Raw genomic sequence first — 21307 nt, forward strand, 5'->3', positions numbered from 1 at the left:
AACGACGTCTCGATCAGTGGTTAATCACACTCTGAAGTTTGCTCTTTCATTTTCTGGAGGAGATATGTCAGGTGTTAGTGTGTTTCTCCATGCATCTCCCATTGACTTTAACACAGCTGACACCACAGTCTGGCAGCAAAGTGAGATTCGGTGACGTATTGAACGTTCCTTCTTTTTTAGGTTCCTTGAAGCAAACAAGGAAGAGACAGGACTTTATGATTCATGTGCTGGATGAGCAGCGTTTACTGGAATGAACTGTCGTAAATGGACATCCTGGGGTCCAGGTTTCATAATACATTCACATCTGGAATTGCTCACTTTATTGTGTAAAAACCTGCTATTTATACTATAAGTGCCAAATTACCACTGCTGCTCTTCATAAAGGTACAGTAATAGTTGCACTTCTAATGAAAACTTGGACTCATTCACAAGAAATACAGTCATTTACTTCAGGCTTAAAGCACAAGTGCAGCTCATTGATTCTCAGATATAAACTACAGTATCAGTATCAAGAGAAAGCTCAATAAATCTACAAGGCCAAATATTGCTTGGTACCATTCTGTGTCACGCTCTGTCAAGTTACTGGTTCTTAGATAACGAAGCAGGAACTAAACCTTGATGCACATCACACACAATCAATGACACAGAAGAAATAGAACACCCAGCGGATGGTGAGAAGGTGTTTGACGGGAACGAAAGAAAGAGAGCAACTAAAAAAAACACAACCACTTCCTTCTGGCAGACTAACAATTTCTGAAAAAGTTTTCAAGTGCCGCTAACAGGGAGTTTGTTCCCATAATATAGTCTGTATTATAGTGGATGGGACTGGACGGAAATGTGTGTGAAAGCAAACTTAAGTTACTGCTACAGTACCTCTCAAGGTACTAATAAAAATTACTATAATAACACAAGTTATTTAGAGACATTTAAGCAATGCAGAAGCTGAAACTTTAACTTCTTGTCTGTACATGCATCTAAGAATTAATAAGTAATCAACCTTACAGACACGGCCATATATTGCTCAGTGTCATGCTTTTTATTATGGTTATGGGGTTGAGCTACTTAAATAAAGAATCAGGAACTTAAGCTCGGACGCACATCACCCACAATGATGCAGAAGAGAAAACAAAAAGCAACACTTTCCTTAATCAGATCAGACAGAGAAAAGGAAATGATTGGAGCTTTATGCCGGTTTAGAGTAACATCCAGTCATATTCACACAAGTGTGCAGGCGACCCTTGTAACCTGACAGCACACATGCCAACAGTGCAACACCACCACCACCAAACCAACCTCATTCGTGCTGTACAAGTTCAGACTTTTAGTACTTCGACTTTGCTCAGGTCATGCTAAGTTCCTGTTTGTTTACAGCAAACTACAGTATGTCTGGGTCGTTCATTTGTTTATTATGCCGAAGGATTAGTGCTCCTTGCAGATTCCGTTACTGCTGCAGGCTTCAAAAGCATGACTTTTTCTGTTTTTAACATTTTCAACAAAAGAAACATTGTTCAAATAAAGTTTATCAGACAACATTAGCCTCATGCCCTGAACATTTTCTCCACTAATGATGGAACAGGACGGAAAGATAAAAACAGAAAACAAAGGTGCAGCCTCTCCTACCTTGTTGGAGGCCATGTCGCTGACAGAGCGGTAGGTCTGGATGGTCTCCAGCTGGTCCAGACACCAGTCCAACTCCTCCATCGTCTCCATGGCCAGCTTCTGGTACGCCTCATCTGTCAACAAGCAGCCGGCACACAGAGACACACAGTCAGAACAGACAGTGCACATGGAGCCGGAGCGTTGCCCTGCCACTCCCAGGCAACATCCACCCACAGGTCCAGCGCGGGGCGCCTGCTGCTGCTGAGAAGGGGGTATGGCGAGAGGTGGCACCCGGCTGCAGCGCTCCTTCATCATGAGGAGGTGTAGCTGTGGAGAGCTGCTGGGATTTGCAGCTGTCACTAGAGCAGGGAGGAAAGCTGCTGTAGGACCTGAGTGTGCGCTGTCACACACTCAACTTTACTCTCTGTGCATGTCAGAGTGTGTGTAACCCCCCCCCCCAACCTGAGGCCCTCGGCTCATTTACATAATGTCAGCCCCCTAAAGCAGGAAACCAGATCCCCTTACCATCGCTACACGCTAACACACAGGAAGCAAACACACTCCACTAAATCTACAGACACGCACAAGCGTTTGTCAAGCCAAACCAAACTCTTATGTTAACTGTTTATTCTCTCCCTTCTGACACGCATACATACACAGAACACAACCACAATGATTATGTAACATTATTTAATCAGTACAATAACATCTGATTATAGACTATGGACAGATAACAGCACTCTACAGATAGTGATACTGTTTTGTTAGACACAAACATGGTAATTGGCCTGTCTGTCTGTGGTACACATGACAAAGATTCAGGATGTTTTAATGAGTCCTCGCAAAGTCGGAACATTTGACATTCTGGTCTGCTGCTAAAATGATAACAGCTGCTGTAAAGACATGTGGTTGTTGTTTTGCAGTGTGTGCGTAGAACACAACCACAGGACAGGCGCAAATGTAGCACAAAGACAACATTACAGGAACTGGCTTGGGTATTAATTTTACCAGAACTGAAAGATATTTCTCTGTAATATTAAGCAAATGCCAGTGAGTGTACTGTATGTATTTGTGTGATTACACCGTGTGAACAGCACGTATCAGCTCATTTTCTGCCAGTTATTAGGAAAACATTAAGTTACTCAGTTTTTAAATCATTGCCAGCCGTGAAAGCATCGGCTGGTGATGTCTGTGCGTGTCATGGCATGTGGCGAATGTGGTCTACTAAGCAGTCACGGATCATAACATGAACATGAGCGTCACAGGCGGTGTGATCTCTAGTTTATATTGGAAGTCTACTTTAAGTGTAATCATTAAACACTTGTTGCAAGTATTACAGTCGTTGACCTGGAGCTGCAACTACTGATTATTTTTGTTAATTTCAATTAACTTATCTGCCAATTATTTTCTGGATTAATTGTTCAGTCAATAACATTACAGATAATAGTGAAGAAAGCTGAGAAATAGTTTTCAGTTTCGGCCTACTGTAACACAAGACAAAGAAAAGCAGCAAATATTCACAGTTTGGCATTTTTGCAAAAAAAAGAAAAAGAATAGTCACTAATTAATTTTCTGTCAGTCAACTAATGGATTTGTTGATTAATAATTTCAGCTACTGTATATCTTAAAGGGGCGCTGTGTAGTTTTGGGACATAATTTCAAACTCAGGATTTTAGTATTTACAATATTAATGAGGTAGTAAATACAAAATCATAAATATACTTTTTTTCCGCAACTGAATAAACAAGCTGTTCTCAGAGGAAAATAAGGTCCCAGAACACTGTTTGCAGCTAGAAAGATGGCAGGGTCCGCCACATACAAACAAAGTAAAACAGTATGAAATTGTGTTGTCCTTTAAGATCAGTTTGTTTATTCTGTTTATTCAGTCATGAAAACAAAAAGAGTTTGTTTATTTAGTTTGTTTAGGTAGAAAAAAATCTTCTGATTAAGATTCCTTCCCCAAAATGACATAGCGCACCTTTAAATATCACTTTAAATAATTTAAAACTATTTGTGTTGCACTTTTCTTGTAAGAATGCAACATAAAGTGTTTGTAGCACATCTGAAAAATAAAACATAGAAATAAAACGTAGCCTGTGTTAGTGTTAGAAGAGTGTTAGAAGATGTTTGCTGCCAACGCCAGCAAATTTAAGCCAGGATAACAAAAGTCTGTTTGGAGTAAAGCTGTAGGGAAAAAAATCGAGGGAACAAAGTCAATTTAAACAAAGACTTGTCCTTATAAAAGACCAGCATAAACAGTCAAAATCTCCAAAACCTTTCAAGAATATGGGTTTTATTTCCAAGTGCAAACCTCTTATGTTACAATAAGCATGATTACCAATTTGCGAGAGCGACTGTTTTCTTTAAAAATTTAAATGATTATTTAAACTACGCGAGTGCCTATAATCCGATATAGAGAGTGTGCTGTAACCGCTGCTGAACTCGGAGTCAATACTCCAGCCCTATTCCAACTACAACTGCACATCAAAGGTTGGACTGAGGCCTTGTTGGAAAGCAGAGGGGGTGACTGGTCGAGCTGGACTCACTCACACACATACACACTTGCCTGCTGCTCCTGCATTGTATACACTCCGTGTCTCCTAGCTGCCGAGCACAACATGGCAGCAGGGTGTGCACTGCGGCGACCTTAGCGTGGCCACGTAGAATGTGTCCCCTGCTCTGATCTCCTCGCCATCAAAGACATGAGCCTGTTTGCTCTACCAAACATGAGAGGCACCTGGCGCTCTGCCCTCAGCCTTCCCTCACTCTGATGAGGGCAGCGAGAGAAAGAGGGAGTGTGTATGTGTGTGTGTTTAGTTTAACTCCGCAAGCTTCTGATGTCAAAACGGCTTACACTCATCTGAGAGGTTTCTTCTCCGTATTCTCAGCACTTTTGAGGTGGTTTGCGTTTCTGAGGAGCACAGAAAGGTCCTTTCCCCAGTAACTGTTTTCTCATTTTGAACTTTTAAACTCTGTTCAGACAGAAAGTATCATTTGAGTAGTCCACTGTATGGATGTTTTTATGGACTTAACTCATAAAACAGCAATAACTTTAGTCCGTGCTTGCTAATGCTAAAGAGTATTTCTAACACTATAAACGGGCTGCACAGTAACGTCTGTGTGAAGGGTGAGTTTTTGCTCTGAACTTATGAGGTCAAAATGTGCAAAAATGATTATAGACCAGAGTGGGACAGGGTTTCAGAAGTAAAAGTCCTGTTCATCCAAGGCCTACAGGAGCATGGATCTCTTGCTGTTTAATCATCTTTTATACGAAATTAAAGGCACATGACTGTGTACAGAAAAACTGATGAAGGAGTCCACTACCACTCAGAGGAACATTTAAGTAACAAACATCCAAAACACAAAGTTCAAAATTCTGCACTGCTAGCGCAAAAGTGGAGTCTAAAGATTATGCTTTTTAAAAGCCGGATAATCCATTGAGCAGTTTAAATCAGTCAACTTTTAGATTCTGGGTCAATGTTACATGAATGCAGGCAAAACGTTTTGATCCCAATCTTGCAACAGTTAAAGGTTCACTGTGGACTGCACCATGGTTTCACATTATTTCATTCATCAACAGGTGGCTGTTGAAATGCAGTAATGCAGAGGCGGAGAAAGGCGAGACTGCAAGATAGTAAACATGGACGTAAACAACGCAGGATTCAAACTTTTGAGACAAATCATCTCTGCATCAAGGATAGACACGTGATTTTAGTGAGTAACACTACAATTTCCACAGCGCATCCTCAAAAAAAAATGCTGCCGTAATAATTTGTAAAAAAAAACTGAATCAGGTTCGAGTTCAGGAAAAGGGTGTGTGCACATACTGACGTGTGTTCTAGTGTGTTGTCATGAGGCTACATCAGGGGTAGAACTGAATTTCTTGATGGATTACTTGAGCTTTTAACCATAATTTAATCATGACTTCGATTTCAAAACACACAAAGCTGGGTAAAAAATCTGGTTTCGTGAGTCAGGACCTTAAACTGGTCACAGGGCCAGATTCTTGTGGGTCCCCACAAACTAAATCCATCCTCTAGGTAGGTGCCAGATCCACTTAACTATAACGCTTGTATAACGGTTTTACTCGGATCCCTGCCCCGCTAGCAAGAAACACTAATACCAGTCTTTACTCCAGTGCTGGACCCAGTTTACCAGCAGTCAAATAAAAAAATAAAGATTTATGTGCTAATCATTGAGACATTAAACTCTGGATTTCTCAATACTGTTATGATATGATGGTTTCAGCAACAATTGAATCTAATGTCAATGATTTAAATTCTTCCCTTCAGAGGAAAATAGGATTTAAGTGACCCAAAAAAAAAAAAAAAAACAGACCCTGTTTTTATTCTGCAGCTAAGAAACAGAGAAGTCAGTTGAACCAGTGAAAGACTTTAACTTGTTTTTTTTTTTCAGCTCTGTTTTGAAGTATTTGCAGATGTGATTTGACACAGAACTTGCGTACTGACAGAATAAGAAAAATCTTTTTGTTTTTCCAAAGACAGGATAATGTGGTCATTTCTATGCTAGAATTTGATAATAGGTAAACAAAAGCAGTGTTAAGCAGCAGGGTTGGGAAACTGTTACTATGGACAGGAATATTGGAACAGTAAAAAATGTAAGAGTGATTAAAAATAAGTGTGGTGCTTGAAAACCACAGTGACAAATTTACTGATTCTTAAAGTTTTTGCATTTAAATTTTTAGCCTCACTAATCTTCATATTCACACATTTGTATCACATTGAATCATACAATACTTCCGCTTCTGAAAGAAAAAGGAACTTAAAGTGACTATGACCAACGAATACATGCTTTTTTATTACACTTGTTTTAAGAGCACATGCATGTTAGCCAGCAATTACTTCAGTTACAGCAGTCTGCACAGTGTACTCTCATGGCCCCAGATGGACCAAGGGAAACAGCATTCAAAAGCCAAATGTCTGCTGACACACACACACTAACGCCACGATGTAAGAGGGGATTTCCACCGCCTCCACCCCGACACAAGGACCTTTATGATCAGCGCTCAGAACTACAGTGTCTGTCCCACAGGGGCAGACAGGAAAGCACGCACATACGCATGTACAATCCAGTCTCTCTCTTTCTCACACACACGCACACACACTGGTGCACTGTACATATACATCAACTAAAATGTCTCATCACTGCACTAACACATAAAAACATGTACTTTCCAGCTGAGGGAGGCAGGGCCAACAGGCTGCAGAGGCAGGGAGGGTTAGGAGGGGTATGAGGTCAGCTTGCTCTGTCTCTGTCACGCTCTACACTCAATATTCAGTTCAGTTTAGCTAAAGATATACAGATAAGACAAACACATTGTCACCTGAAAACCGTCAGTAATAACATTAAAAAAAAGTGTTGACGTTTTCTTGTAATATAACTAAATACACTGCCCGGCAAAAAGAAAAAAGTCACACACTCATTCGCCGTGGCATCGTTTTGACAAGCTTAAGCAATGTCACAACATTTATTTCCGTCTAGAGTTGCATTAAGGTTTCACCAAGATCTTGTATCAATGATGGGAGAATCAAGTCGGGCTGCTTGAAGCCTTTTTTTTTTCTTAAGGCTACACAGCTGTTAAGTCCCAATCCCTTGAGTTATGTTCACATTGTACATGTGGAAATGCTCTTACTTTCACTATTTAACATAGCCGTGAGTTCTACTGCTGATTTTTTTCGATTTGATATCGCCAAACGTTGAAGTGATCTCTGATCACGATCATTCAAGATATTTTTCAGACCACATTTCTTCCTCGAAGATGGCGGTTCACCCCTATCCTTCCAGGTTTAATAATGTGTTGGACAGTTCTTAACCCAATTTTAGTAGTGTCTGCAATCTCCTCAGTTGTTTTCTTTGCTTGATGCAGGCCATTAATTTAAGAGTAAGAGTAACATCCTTTCCACTACCACAGGATACGTCTTCCGAAATGGTTGTATAAGTGCTTAAGCTTCTCACTGTATCAGTTAGGGTTAAATAACTTGTTGCCAGCTGAAACATTAATCACTGCAGTGATTATCCAATGGAAGGCTCTTACCTATTCGCTTAGTTAAATCTCAGGCAGTGTATGTGCAGGACTGAGAGAAGATGGACGTGCAACTAGGGGTTCTGAGCAGACTGCAGCACCCCCTAAAATTAGGCATTATAAAAACCAAATGATCCAATAGTGTGATTATATTGTACATATATACAATAATATACAGCAATATACTCTCCCCTGCTCTAAATACAAATGAACACGTACATTGCATGGACACAATGTTTTTATCACAGCGAAAAAAACATCTTAATGTGTAACAAATGCCGAATTTACCAGAAGGCACAATTAATTAAGAATCTGTCATAAACAGTGTTTCACAAAGTTCATGAAGTTCCTTTTAACTCAACAACTCACAAAATTGAGCGATTTTAAAAGGGAGTCTGGAGAATGTCAGGCTTTTTTCAAGTTTGCCGTCTGTTATAGTGCAAAATGCTCTCAAATTTACAATTACCATTTACAATGATGTTCTTGCATAGCCTGACCCCTCAGCAGCCCCAAGTGTGACAGACCTCCTGCGTCCCTATATGGTATGGTTCATTATTAAATATTTCAAAATTGTATAAATATATTTACTTCAGAGAATAATCTCCTTGCTCTAGCGCATATATTTCCCCAATATTCTAAACGTAATGAATTTAAAAATTTAAAAATTTTAATGGTGTTTCTGAATGTCTGTTGCTCTCTTCCTCTGTCAGTCTACCTCCCTTCTCTCTCAAGAATCTGTTGATTTATTGACACAAGACTTTATGGGAGACTACTTCTTCGTTGCAGCAGCAGGTGTACACACACACACACACACCCAAAGCCTTATACATCTGCAGCGCATGGCATATGTTGCTATCAGATTAGGAGAGGTGTGCCCAGGGGATGTCAGGCCAGTGGAGGTGAAGCCGTGTGTGTGTGTGTGTGTGTGTGTGTGTGTGTGTGTGTGTGCATGTGCGTGCGTGTGTGTGTGTGTGTGTAACAGCTGCATCTGTGATCCTCTCATGGGGATAGAGTCAGTTTCCTGTCTGCGATGTGATGCTAGCTGCAGCGAGTAATCAGGAGCCAAAATCTATATGGCATTGTGAAGGTTAAATCGTTAGCGGAGATTTCCTACAGGCACTGACACACACACTTATAAACACGCAGAATAAGAGGTTAGCAGGGGACAGTCTCTCTTTTTTTTTTTCACTCATTTTCATTTCTGCTTTTAATTTATTGCCCGAGCATTATCATGTCAACATCTCAGTTTTTAAGGATTACGTGCCACATTTCCAGCAAAGCGGGTAAACAGACCACACACATGATGAGAAAACTCTGACGCCGTCTGATTGCCAGCAGGTTTCTGAATGAGACAGTCACTCAGAGTGGAAATCATTCTTAAGTGGCATCTCTTGCTTTACAAGAAACAGAACAGGCTGATCTGAAGTCTGTTACACAACACTTCCTTTCAAAGACCGGTGATGGTATGATGAGGCTGTGTGCTTTTGTACCGCTGCTTTTCCATTTCTTATGGGCCGAATTATGACTTCACATGCAGTGCATTGCAAAATCCATCACTGACAAGTATTGTGAAAAAAGGTGGCGGTGGAGTTTGTGGTTTTAGGAGCTCGTAATGTGGCCCTGAGCATTTGTGAGCCGGGTTCTAAGAAGTGACAGAATGACATCATAGGTCTGTGTTTCATTCGAGTTCATTTATCTGATTTACAGCGAGGCGAGTGCAAATAGCGTGTCAATAGATGGTATCAGAGTTGTTGTTGCCCTGTGGTTGTGAATTACAAACAGAAGGGGGAGAAATAATGACTGGACACTCTGTTGCAATAGAGGATTTGCACTTGCTTCACCACTTATGAATTTGCCGCAAACATTAGATGGAGTCATTACGGGTAGATTTATCACTCGTGTGGTGACCCTCAAGAAGCAGCACTGTGGACACATATTGGATGCTGACTCACACATTAGGAATCTTGATTTGTTGTAATGTGGCAATAAATATGGTTTTCATACTTGTCTGTATCAACGTGTTGATTAGTGGGTATAAATCAACAGCAAATACATCTACTTCCCAAAACTATTCCTTTAAATTTAAGGTTAAATACAGTCCAAAGAATTGAATGTGAAAATGCGATTGTGATGACAAAAATAGCTTCTTTACAGGAATTCAGCAGGAAATGTTTGTTCGGCCGTTTGCAGGTGAGCTTGTGGTCTTGGGGGCTGTTAAACTTGTTGTTTCTGGTGTCGCAGCAGGACGCATGCAGCACATTGCAATTTGACTTGTTAGAACAAGAATCTAGCAGATTCACATTCATGTGACTTCCAGTCTGACTTGTGGCTCTTCTGCTTATATTTACGCTGTAATAAAGTCAGTACTGACCACAAAACTTCTAACAAAAAGTGCTTTGACTGGGTCACACGTTACAACCATGCATGTCTGTGCTCATGTGTCTGTCAGACCCCCTTGTGGTTATTGCCCCCCTCCCCACTCTCCTTGGACACAGTGTTCCCTGTCCTCCCCATAACATACGGTACACATGTACACATTCCTGTCTGTCTCACTATAAGGCCCAGTGGGAAAGCAACACAGAAAGCTATAAATCTGAGTAACACGAAACAACTCCCACAGGGTGGACACTGATACCAGATCCTGTGGAGAATCCTTGGAATAACAGCGAAAACTGCTCTGCTATGTTACTCAACCTGTCTAAATCAAGGTGGAAAGTTCTCAGACTGTGAGAATTGTATTTTTGATGTGGCTCTCCAGCCCTGTTTAAACAGGGTTTATTCTTCTTCAGAAGGTTGGGGGATTTCACCATGTGTGCCCATGTGCTCATCTGTGGTTTTAATCCTGCCTGGTGTGCAAATGTGTGGGATCCAGTATTAACTTCAGTCCCAAATAGCTGCTATGTTTTGGCAAAGTCGCTGGTCTTCTTTTAATTTAAGTGCACAAAGAAGGTGTTTTTTTTGTGTCCATAGACAAATCAATTTGCCACAGAGATGCATTTCAGGTTACATAGACTGACCTTTATGACATCCATAGATACATTTAGTCACTTAAAAGCAAAATATTTATGTGGACCTGATATTATTCTAGTCCAAATGGGCCTTCAGTCCCAACTAGCGATGGGACGATTAAAGATACAGTGTAATTGCGGATCATGATAAAAGAAGTCGATCGTGGTGAATTTTCCTTTTTGGGATGATTGTGAATCCAGATAATCGTTACTATCCTAACATGAATGAGCTGAAAAAGCTGTCTAGCTCGCTGATGTATAGTCCTATATTGGTTTCCTCATTTATTTTGGTTTGCCTCAGCCTGTCACCATGGCTGAAGGCTTGTACATTTTATCCCCCACAACAACAAGTTAAATCGGATGTGTGTAAATACTACCCATTCCAAACCAATAACTGAAAGGAAGATGATGTTACCACCATTTATGTATCCTTTATTTGTGCAGGAAGACCTTATGATTATTGATTACTTATTGGAGATTCTATGATTGATTGTTTTTCACAAAAAAAAAAGATGCGTGTCCTATCTGTGATGCAATAAAAATATTTGTTTCCTAACAAACTGTACAGTTAAAGTGATTCCAGTATGTTTTAGTGCAATTTAAGTTTTTATATATTGAAGTTTTAAGAATATTCCGATGAATATTGGGACAACATTGTGACTCGTAATTATGTTGGACAGGATAATTGTGACAAATGAAATGTTCATATGGTCCCATGCCTAATCCTAACTGAGCCAAGCAGAGGCCTAATGTGTCAAAATCTTACAAGAATCTGCTTGTCTTGTTTCAAATGACTTAACTGAAGAGAAACCACACCCCAAGTCATGCCTTTTACACAAGACTGTTGGTGTACTAGCACATATACACATGATTCACACATGCACTTTATTCACTCACACACAGGGAGATACAGAGTGATTTATGCATGTGGGAGGTGAATGTGAGGAACATAATGTGAGGAGTGAACTGAGTCTGACATCACAGCGCCTGAAGGTTCATTGAGAGCAGCAGGCGTCTGCCTCAGTCTCACGTACAGTGATCGTAGCTGTCTGACTGGTCGTCGTGTTCTGGCGTAGAAATGTTGAATGTTTTGTTTCTGTATCTCTCTCACTGTCTCTGATAAAACAGACCGACGTCAGTGAGGCTGTTTGTCCATCCTATCAGCAACTCTTCTGCGTGGACCTGTGAGTAAAACACCCTCCTGTCCTTGAGCTGCGCTCTCGCCGGCTGTTTTGACTCCTGCTCTCATAAAGTCGAGCGTATTCTCCCTCCTCCCCGCTCACTCCTTCTCACCACAGTGTCTCACTACCCTCAAAAACATGTGTACACACACAAACACATACACACAAACACACAGCAACAGACTGGGCTTTGTCTGTGTTACCTGAGGTGAACTCCCACATTGGGAGCAACAGTACTGACGGGGCTGAATGGGCCTCATTGTCATGCTGACTGGCATTTGCCCCTCGGGTTGATTAGCATGGATCAGAGGAGCCACGAACCCAGTTAGCCAAACTTCTGTTGCTGTTGATGCTTTCGTTTCTTTTTTCCTTAAGGTTTCAAAGTCTAGAGTTATGATTACAGAGGTTTACTGTTGGCTCAGGGGTGGAGAAAAGAGAGAGGGGTACAGGTTATTGAGGCTGAATAAATGTGATTTGATGCTGACATGACATGCTTTAAAGGTTATCATCAGAGCGATTTTGAATTGATTTGCGGTGACCCAGCAGACCCAGGACATGCCGGCAAAATGCCCCCTACAGCATAACAGATCCACCGTTTGTTAGGTTACTGTAATGCACGATGTGAGATGTTATGTCATATTTTCCCCATGAGACACTTTGCTTTACTGTCATGTCACAAGAAGGGTCGAAGGGCGGGGGGGGAGGGAGTCCAGGAACGCTGGCACAGGCACAACGAACAGTTTTAATGTTTTGCCCAAGCAGACATCAACAAGGAGTCCCTTATGGATACAGAGATCTGCCATCATAGCTAGAGAGACCATTAAATTTAATGTTAAAGTAAAAAATGAAAATTCAGCCACTATCCTCTCAACCCCACGCTAATGAAAAAAAACATTTCTGGAGCTTCACAGCATTGCAGCGTTCTCATTCATTCGTTCTGTATGGCTCCATACAGGTGGTCCAGTGTGATCCAAGTCTTCGAAAGCCCTAAGATCCAAAACTGATTTGAAAAGACATGTGCAGACCCTTACCATGGCTGAGAAGCACTATTTACATCCTCAATGCGCTGTCAAGCTTGTGCACCCAATTCAGACTGGGTGCATGCTAACACTTTTAGCTCAGCCGCTACAGTGAAGATTTTGGCTAAGAAAAGGTTGCAGTTTTGCTGTGAAGCTCCATAAATCTTTCACCTGACGTCACCCAACTTTATGAAATGCTCCTTTTTAAATTGAGCATAAAATTGGCCTTTGTTAATTACTTTTAAAACTTAACCCAGGAGCCACTCCACCCCACCCCCTCCCTCCACACTTCGATAACCAACAGGATACTAATGCTTACACAAGCAGAGTTAGATATCAGACTTGTCCACACTGCCTTACTCAGAAGGTGGACGTGGCAGTAAAATGAACAATATAGGTCAGGTACCAGTTCCATTGATGCCTATTATTTGGTGTAAGATATGCAGGTGTCATTCAGTTTTTTAACATGTTGAAAATACACAAGACACCCCACCAGCTTCCATGACCTTTTTAAACCAGGGCTCAGATCACTTTTACAGGTTTTCTTTCCAATAATGAGGAAGTAAACAACCTCAGTGGGCTGCAGCTGGGCAGGCCCGCGTCATGTGTCACACTTCTTCAGTTTCTTTGGCTTTGATATCTGGATAAGATTTTATAGAGGCCGAGCGAGAAATCATTTTGGTCTCAACACTTTTCCAGCTGTTGTTGAACTGTTGTCAAGAAAAACACGACCGTCTTATTAACAATATCTCGACCGTATTTAGCATGCTGGCCTTGAATCGGAGCCAAGCCAGGCTCTGCCGTGCCAGGACGTAGCAGAGTTGATGAGCGAGGTGCGGAAAGCCACCGGAGGGGGTTCTATGACGAAGGGGTTTGCGTGCAACGAAGGATCGGTGTCTAAAGTAACATATGAAGACCAGCTGAGACAAACCTCAAATGACCTCGAACAGCATGCCTCCTCACGATGGGTAAGCATGGTGTGTCAGTGTGTCTGCGTGTGTGTGTATGCCCCACCACACACAACACAATCAAATTGGGCCAATAAAGTCTTTTGGCACTGGTGAGCATGCACAATAAGACTGATTGTGTTTGTCCATATTGGCTAAATGAAACTTCCTGATTGAATCAAGATTAAATACAAGTTCCCTCCAAGTAAAAACTAAATAGGCATGTGGCATTTATGGCCAAACAGAGCAAAGTTATCTTAATGCTACCTTGCCAAAAATCAGCAACATTACTGTAGTGTTATGATAACCAAACCATGATTTGGCTGTTTTGTTTCCTTGTTGTTAATAATAAGGAGGATTTTAATTAAAATGGTGTGTTGAATTGATTTTTAAAAGGCGGCTTTCTGTCCTGTTCCACAAAGAGGGCGGCGATGGTGGTGGTGGTTTTTGGCGGAGGGTGGGGATGGGGGGTGGGGGGGGGAACCAAAAGCTTCACAAATACCAAAACAAAAGAGCCGGTCTGTGAAGCAGAGAGCGTTTGAATCCATCTGCGCCGAGCTGAACAGGCCTGCTGGCAAGAGAATACTTCAGGGGAAGGGCAGCCGTCTACTTTATGACTGTGCTGACGTCAATGGCATAATTCAAATACTTGCAGAGTGCACGCTTCCAGCTTTCTAAACCTGCTCTCTCTCTCTGTGGCAGGCCACAGCTAAAACCCGATATGGAATTGGACTCCAGTAAAACTGAGAAATTAAACAACAACGGGAGTGGAGTCATGTCAGGATGAAAACGGCACAAAACCACATGGCATTCATTTGCTGGTCCTCCAGTCGTCACAAAGGCGAGCGACAGATTTACAAATCTTTGGAAATTTGCTCACAGAGGGTGACATAATACTTTGGTGAAGACATCTGAAACCTAACTTATTAGAGGGAAACTGATTAGCAAGAACTGTGTGTGTGTTTAGACTGTTTGTTAGTGAAACAGGAAGAAGAAAACCAAACTGATGTTAATTAAACCCCTTTCTATGAAAAGCTATTCTGTTTTACTGAAACAGGGAAGTGACACTGATTGTGTGACGCGGTGTGAGTTGTGGCTACACACTTAAACACATTTACTGTACTTTCTCTGGTTCAAGCTTCTAAAACACAAATATTAGATTTTTTAATCACACTGTCAGTCTAATGTTTTGTGGTTCTCGATTGTTGGTTACACACAACAGATCTCACTTTTTTGACATTTTGTAGAAAAGCCATTAACCAATTGATTGAGTAAATAATCAGTAGATTAATGAGCTGCGAGCTGCCCTGACTGTTTGATCTGACATCAGATGTGTCAGGATTATTTCCCAGAGTTTGAATGACATCATTGACTTACATTGCAGGATAAGTGGGGATGACATCATTAGATGGAGCCTTGGATGGCTGCAGACAGACTCACAAACAGTCCAAAGTTTGGTTTGCTCTCACGGGAGTGAGGAAAGTGGAACTGTGTCGAAAAAGTTTACACGCCAAGACATTTCTGTGCACGATAGCTATTGCATCAAGCACGATCAAGCAAACCGAATTCAGAAACGCACCATGAGGATCCTGATGCATCTACTTTTTGTTTCACGTGGTGCATAGTTACAGCACTTTTCCTCTGACTCCAGGCTTAATTTCTTGGCTTGCAAAGCAGGTATAAACTGAGGCAGGAAGTTGAATTTAATCAACTTTTCTATGATCTGTTTTTTTTTAGAAGAATCCATGACCTGAACTGACATTTTGGGCTCATTACAGCTCTTTTTGGCCTTAATGTTTGATAACCAATCTCACTGAGAGGACACAGAGATGCTGTTTGTTACAGTTTGTTTACAAGCTGCAAAATGCAACAGACCTGCAATTCAGGGCCAAGACAATTTGGGAAAAGGCTGATGTCAAGTTATCAAATTTCATCTGAGCTATTCTGACATATTAAACATTTTTTAAAATCTTGAAATGAGTATTCGGCGCCTTCAGAGAGGAGAACTGACAAAGATCCAAATCAGCAAACTGAATCAAATTTGAAGTGAAATATCTGATAACAGCTAATGACTCAACCAACCTTTGCATCAAGCCTCTACATAAACAAGTCTACATAAACACACAGACCTCCACACATGCAAGAAGGGTGTTTTCCAAAACTCAGCTCTGGATCTCCCCTGGCTGGGAGCTGCAGTTTCTGTGCCAGCGGGGTATAGAGAGCTTTGAGTAGGGTAAATACTTGGCACCACAGCTTCTTTATGACACTGGAGACTTGTAACGCAGAGGTCAGGCCTGTCGTTTATGGCCACGTTCCAACACTGGGATTACTTTCAATTGAACCGTGAACTCACAACTGCAAATTAGAAACTTATGTTTGACTTTTGAAAAAAAATCTTCGAGAGACACAAAGAGATTGTTTGTGACGGTCAGTATATTCCTTGGACGGTTGCCAACTATTCTAAAACCTTCAAGATGTCAGTCACTCTGTGGAAACCTCCAACCCTCTTTAACCCTCTGAGGGACACCTGACTGACACCGGACAGTTGGAGGGCAGGGGGATGGTGAAATGTGACCTAATGCTGGAGGAGGCATGGCAATCAGCTGGCACCTTTTCTATATTTCATTTGAGACGACATGGCTGTTGACACACGCACACGCAAATACAACCATGTTTGTAGCAACATGTATAACATAGGCACACGTGCAGAGATGATGTATGTTTTAAAGGTTTTTTTGTTCTAAATTTGTTCCAACAAAGTAGCTGCAAGTGCAAGACAACAAGGAGAAAAACACAAGCAGTCAGACAAAAAGACAGGTTGTAAACAGGCCAGTAATTTAGCTGACATATTTCATCTGAAACAATTTGCTTTGAGTTAAAACCTAAAGTGAGCACACTTGTACTGCCAGTAAAAAATTATGATTGATGCGATTATTTTGACAGATATTGAGATTGCGATATGAGCTGCGATTCTTCTGTGAATGGCAATTTTTGCACACCAATAAACTAAATAACTTATCACTAAAGTCTTAACGAGCTATGACATTTCTTAACTTCACACACAACGGTAATGATGGATTTACAAATACCAAATTACCAAATCCAGAGATAGTAACATATGTGTTGTGTGCATTTATCACGCACAGGAGGGCATTTTATTTGCTTGCCCATCTGATGCAGCAATAGTAAACAGATGTTGTCAACAGAGGTGACAACAAACAGCTGATGCAAACAACAGACAGACACATTCTTACACTGTGCCTTTGATCACATACTGTTGGTATTCATCTAAATGCTCTTATGCAGCTCTAAAGAATAAAAGCACTAATAAGAGCAAGACTGACAGAGAGGTCGAAAGGACAAAGTGAGCGCAGCGGTGGCGTTGACATATAAGAGTGTCTTTCCATCGCAACGTGGTAACGAGCTAAGCTCTTATGCAACACATTTCCAATTACAAATAGGCTTGTGAATCCCTCAATACCTTTCCCTCTCCATTTCCCCGTTTCTCTCTCTCTCTCTCTCTCTCTCTCTCTCTCTCTCTCTCTCTGAGGGTCTGAGCAGCCGCCAACTCATCAATCATCAACTACAAAGAAAGACAAAGAACCAAATTCCTGGAAAAGAGCAGCAGACAGAAGAGTGCATCAGTTTTAAGGCACTTGCGTAACCGTTTAGGTGAAAGTCAGGGCTGATCTGTCTGACTGTAAGAAACTGATGAATGTGAATGACTTTGTTCAAAATTGACAAATGAGATACAAGTGAACACGAAGAGATTTCTCTGAAATTACATCAACAAAAAATACTTGACTTAGAATATACATCTTAGGGCTGTCCTGCATGTCATTTTACAGAATTGAAAAGCTTTAAATGAGACACAATCCTCAATTTGAATGAAGTCAGTCATCAAATGAAATGCAGCGTTGATCGCCAAGCCAGTGCAGATACATGATATGATCTGTTAATAATAATAATAACACATTTATTTTATATAGCGCTTTTTAAGGTACTCAAAGACACTTCACAGGTTAAAAAGCAGGATAATAAAAACAACACACTAAACACTTTTACTTGTAACAACTGCTAGAGCGGAAATAGATCTTTTGTTATTGTGGTTAGATTAATGTAATTTACGATGCTGTTTAATGAGCCATTCCTGAGAAAGACACTTTCCTGACCAAGACTAGTTGAGTCTCATTCTTGGATCATCAACTTACTAACACTTTTGGGCAGGCGACATGGTCTGAGCCTCAGCACTCAACTATTTTTCTCCAGAATCAAGTGCAAAAAAAACCAAACAAAAACCCCCCATTTTTTCATTGTTTATGAATGAAGCTCTTTTTTCTTCGGTGTGCCATTTCTCCACCTATTTATTTCTTGAATTAATCAGCAACTATGTTCCATTATCCAGTTTATGTTTCTTTTAGGCAAAGTCAAAAAGGCTTCTTCAGCGTGATGATTTGCTGGTTTTCTCTGTTTCACATGATTGTAAATTGGATGTATTTGGGTGCCGACTGATGGAAATGTCGCTGTGTCCTATATGTTTTTCTTAATTCTGCTTCCTACAGTTTCCTGATAACTTTTCATTTAGTTTTAGACTTACTTTTTTGAAGCAATGGAAATGAATATATTAAATTTTTTATGAATGTTTTTTGCTACTTAAAACTAGTGAAGAAACACAGTTTTGCTTGTGATTGGCTGATGCTTCGAGCAACTGGTGATGGGCCCACAAAATCGTGATCGGAGCACCCTTACTTAAATCCATGACTGCGGGCTTTAGTACATCCTGGGAGTCAGTGGATATCACAGTTGCTCTGGCAAAATGCAAAACACACAACCAACAAATAACCTCTGTCATATTGTTATTCAGATAATTCTCCGTGCTGCCTCGATCTTAAAGACTGAAAACAGTTTGTGTCTTCGTGAACGCAGAGACAAAGAAAATGTGGGACAGTGGGCTTCAATTAAAAGCACATGTGAACAAGCGAAAGTAAGTCTAAAGCCGTGACCACAGCCCCGCTAGCTCGCTTGTTCTTCCTGTGAAAAACAGAAACCTAAATTTCATTTCAGCCTGGTCTCCACAACAAGGAAAAACAAGCGTTTTTATCTCCACTGACAGACTGGTGATATGGGCTCTGTTGTGACTAAGGGGATTGATATCACAGTGAGTTTACACTGTTACGCATTCGCAGACAGACGCTTACTGTAACCTGTGTGATACAGAAGCTCCCGTAGAAAATATTATTGATGACGTCACCTTGTCTCCAAGAGTCAGATCGTATAAACAACGGTTAGATCTGAGCGGAGCGGGAGAGCAGGCGGTTTGGAGAAGGTCCGTGATATTCCTCACCTCCTCTCTGAGAGCAAACATACAGCTACCCACATCTGTCACACACACACACACACACACACACACACTCTGATGGCAGGTTTTCACTTACATACAGGTAAACTCGCAACTTCACCTGATGATTCAAGCTGGTATTTGGGCAAACAAAGATTCAGGCACACACATACGCACTTGTGGACGTAAACACACAGTGGGACGTGCGTTTGTCAAAGTAGCCAGGCTTGTATACACACTACATTTCACAGTAGCGAGTCAGCGCCATTGGCATCTAATAGTCAGAGTAGAGAGAGAGGAACAGGGCAGTTTGATGGCTTCTGTGGTTTAATACTGGGCCGTGGTTCCCACTCTTCTTCTGAACTCTGCTCATGTTTCCAGGGTATTTTTTCTGTGTGTGACACATCGTGGAGATGATGATGGCAATGTTTAGACAGGCAGAGTGGCTGCCCGGAAGGATTACGCTAGATGGAACTAAGGGGAAAGTAGCCAATTCTCTCGTCATTTCTTTTTCTTTCTCAGGCGTGTGCCACAGCCCCCTGCATGTTAACCTTAACAGTCGATGTAAAATAACAAGTCATTCAAACAAAGCTACAATATGTTGTTGTCGTGTCCTTCCAAATCAACCCAGAGAAGTGTTGTCAGCAGCATAGTTCAGAAGCTTCAAATGATGAATGATAACGGCCTCAAATGATTCATATAAGAACCTTCTGATCTGGACCGGCTATAGTTTTGTTTAGGCTAAGAGACAAAAAGCAGTTAGTTAAACAAACAGTATGTATTTTCTGCCAATAAATCAAACCGATAACAAAAGATGTAGCTTGAAGACGTGAAGTAGCGTGGGATCATTGGAGTTTTTCGGCAGAAATGTTTTTGAATGAAGTAATGTTTTATTTTTACATTTTTTTCACATTAAGTTTGGTCACGTTGGCCGACTTCCTTCTTCACCCTCAGGCTTTATCTGATGTTTCCCTGGAATAAACAACTCAACAAAACATGGAAGGACGGTCTCGTCATTTTTAGACATTTTTTTTAATGTAGAAATGTTACATATTTTATCTTTAAGGTCTGTAAAAGATCATGTGTTAGGTTACAAAAAGCTATGTGATTAAGGTCAGGTAATGATCCCGGTCATGGTGAAAACCATTCATTGATTATTGGTAGGAAACAGGACGCCAACAATGATCCTTCGTGTCAAAGTTCTAGGATTTACTGGCTTCGATCAGTGCAGATCTCCAATGTTCTGTGGCGGTAGAACCACATCCTACCTGAGTAATTACGCCTTTAATTACTGTATGAGACACACAAGTCATAATTTGGACGGCCACATAAAGTCGTTGTCAGGTAGATATAGGTTATACAAATAACCCATATTATTTTATTTAACTATTTCTTGTTTTTTTGTTTGTTTTTTTAATAGTCCTGTATGTACGTTTGAAAAGTGTCTAGGGGCTAGCTAGTTAGCATGCTAACTTCAGAGGATTTCTCTGCAACACAACACATAGACATCTTTGTTACAACATCAAATCTGCTACTTCACCACATTATGTTGATAATTTTAGTGAACTTTACTTTACATAATGCACCTTTAAAAGTTGTTGCAGTTTTATGGCCACTTGACCAATATTTTGGGGAGCATTGTTTTTTTCAGTGTACCAGCCATTGGCAGATAGACCAGAAAACTAGTTCTGGACCCCTACTTTGGTAAACGCTTCACCTGGATCTCTTTGTGCAGCAAAGTTGTAATCTGCAGCTCTGAGGGGTAAAACTTCACACATACACAATAAATCAAGAGTAATTCTCCCGTGCTGCCTCCCAAATAAGGATGAACAGACAATAAGATAAAAGTGGTCTGACTATCTTGACAAACAAGCTTTTCCAGGATTACAAGTTAGATTTATGGGGGATGTCATGACATGAAGCTTTTATTACAGTTCTGTGTAATGGAACTCTTGACTTTCAAAGAAAAATCTCACAGTGTTGTACTGTCTGGGCGTGCGCCACATCCCATTTTCTCATGACATCTTCAGGGTCAAGTAGTGAGGGGAATTAACTATCCCTCTGACAGAATGTGCTTCAGGTTTATTTTAGTTTTTTTATAGAACAGACTACAACTCTTCTGCATAACCATGATTCATTAAGACCTTATCTTGATATTTTTAGTCTTCTTTG

The 21307-nt window shown here is 40.9% G+C and overlaps 1 protein-coding gene and 1 long non-coding RNA gene across 10 annotated transcripts in view; one reads left to right on the forward strand and one right to left on the reverse strand.

Moving 5' to 3' along the window:
* Positions 1-21307, forward strand: part of LOC311259041 — a 77864-nt gene that overhangs the window by 32515 nt on the left and 24042 nt on the right. The window contains exons 4-7 of one of the 7 annotated variants that reach the window (XR_014622812.1): positions 5180-5313; positions 11779-11834; positions 13615-13818; positions 14500-14830. The exons of 1 other annotated variant lie outside the window; for it this stretch is intronic. This is a non-coding gene — a long non-coding RNA (uncharacterized lncRNA). Of the gene's footprint in view, positions 1-5179; positions 5314-11778; positions 11835-13614; positions 13819-14499; positions 14831-17358; positions 18438-21307 lie in introns of those variants that run through there. 5 more of the 7 variants (XR_014622809.1, XR_014622811.1, XR_014622813.1 and 2 more) reach the window with 5 other exon arrangements.
* Positions 1-21307, reverse strand: part of pde4ba (phosphodiesterase 4B, cAMP-specific a) — a 180512-nt gene that overhangs the window by 18940 nt on the left and 140265 nt on the right. For all 3 annotated transcript variants that reach the window (XM_084355859.1, XM_084355860.1, XM_084355861.1), the window contains one exon: positions 1621-1733. In XM_084355859.1, coding sequence (XP_084211985.1) covers positions 1621-1733 — 113 coding nt within the window. The remainder of the gene's footprint in view (positions 1-1620; positions 1734-21307) is intronic.

The sequence above is a fragment of the Pagrus pagrus genome, assembly GCF_965226575.1.
Source record: "Pagrus pagrus genome assembly, chromosome: 6".
NCBI lineage: Eukaryota > Metazoa > Chordata > Actinopteri > Spariformes > Sparidae > Pagrus > Pagrus pagrus.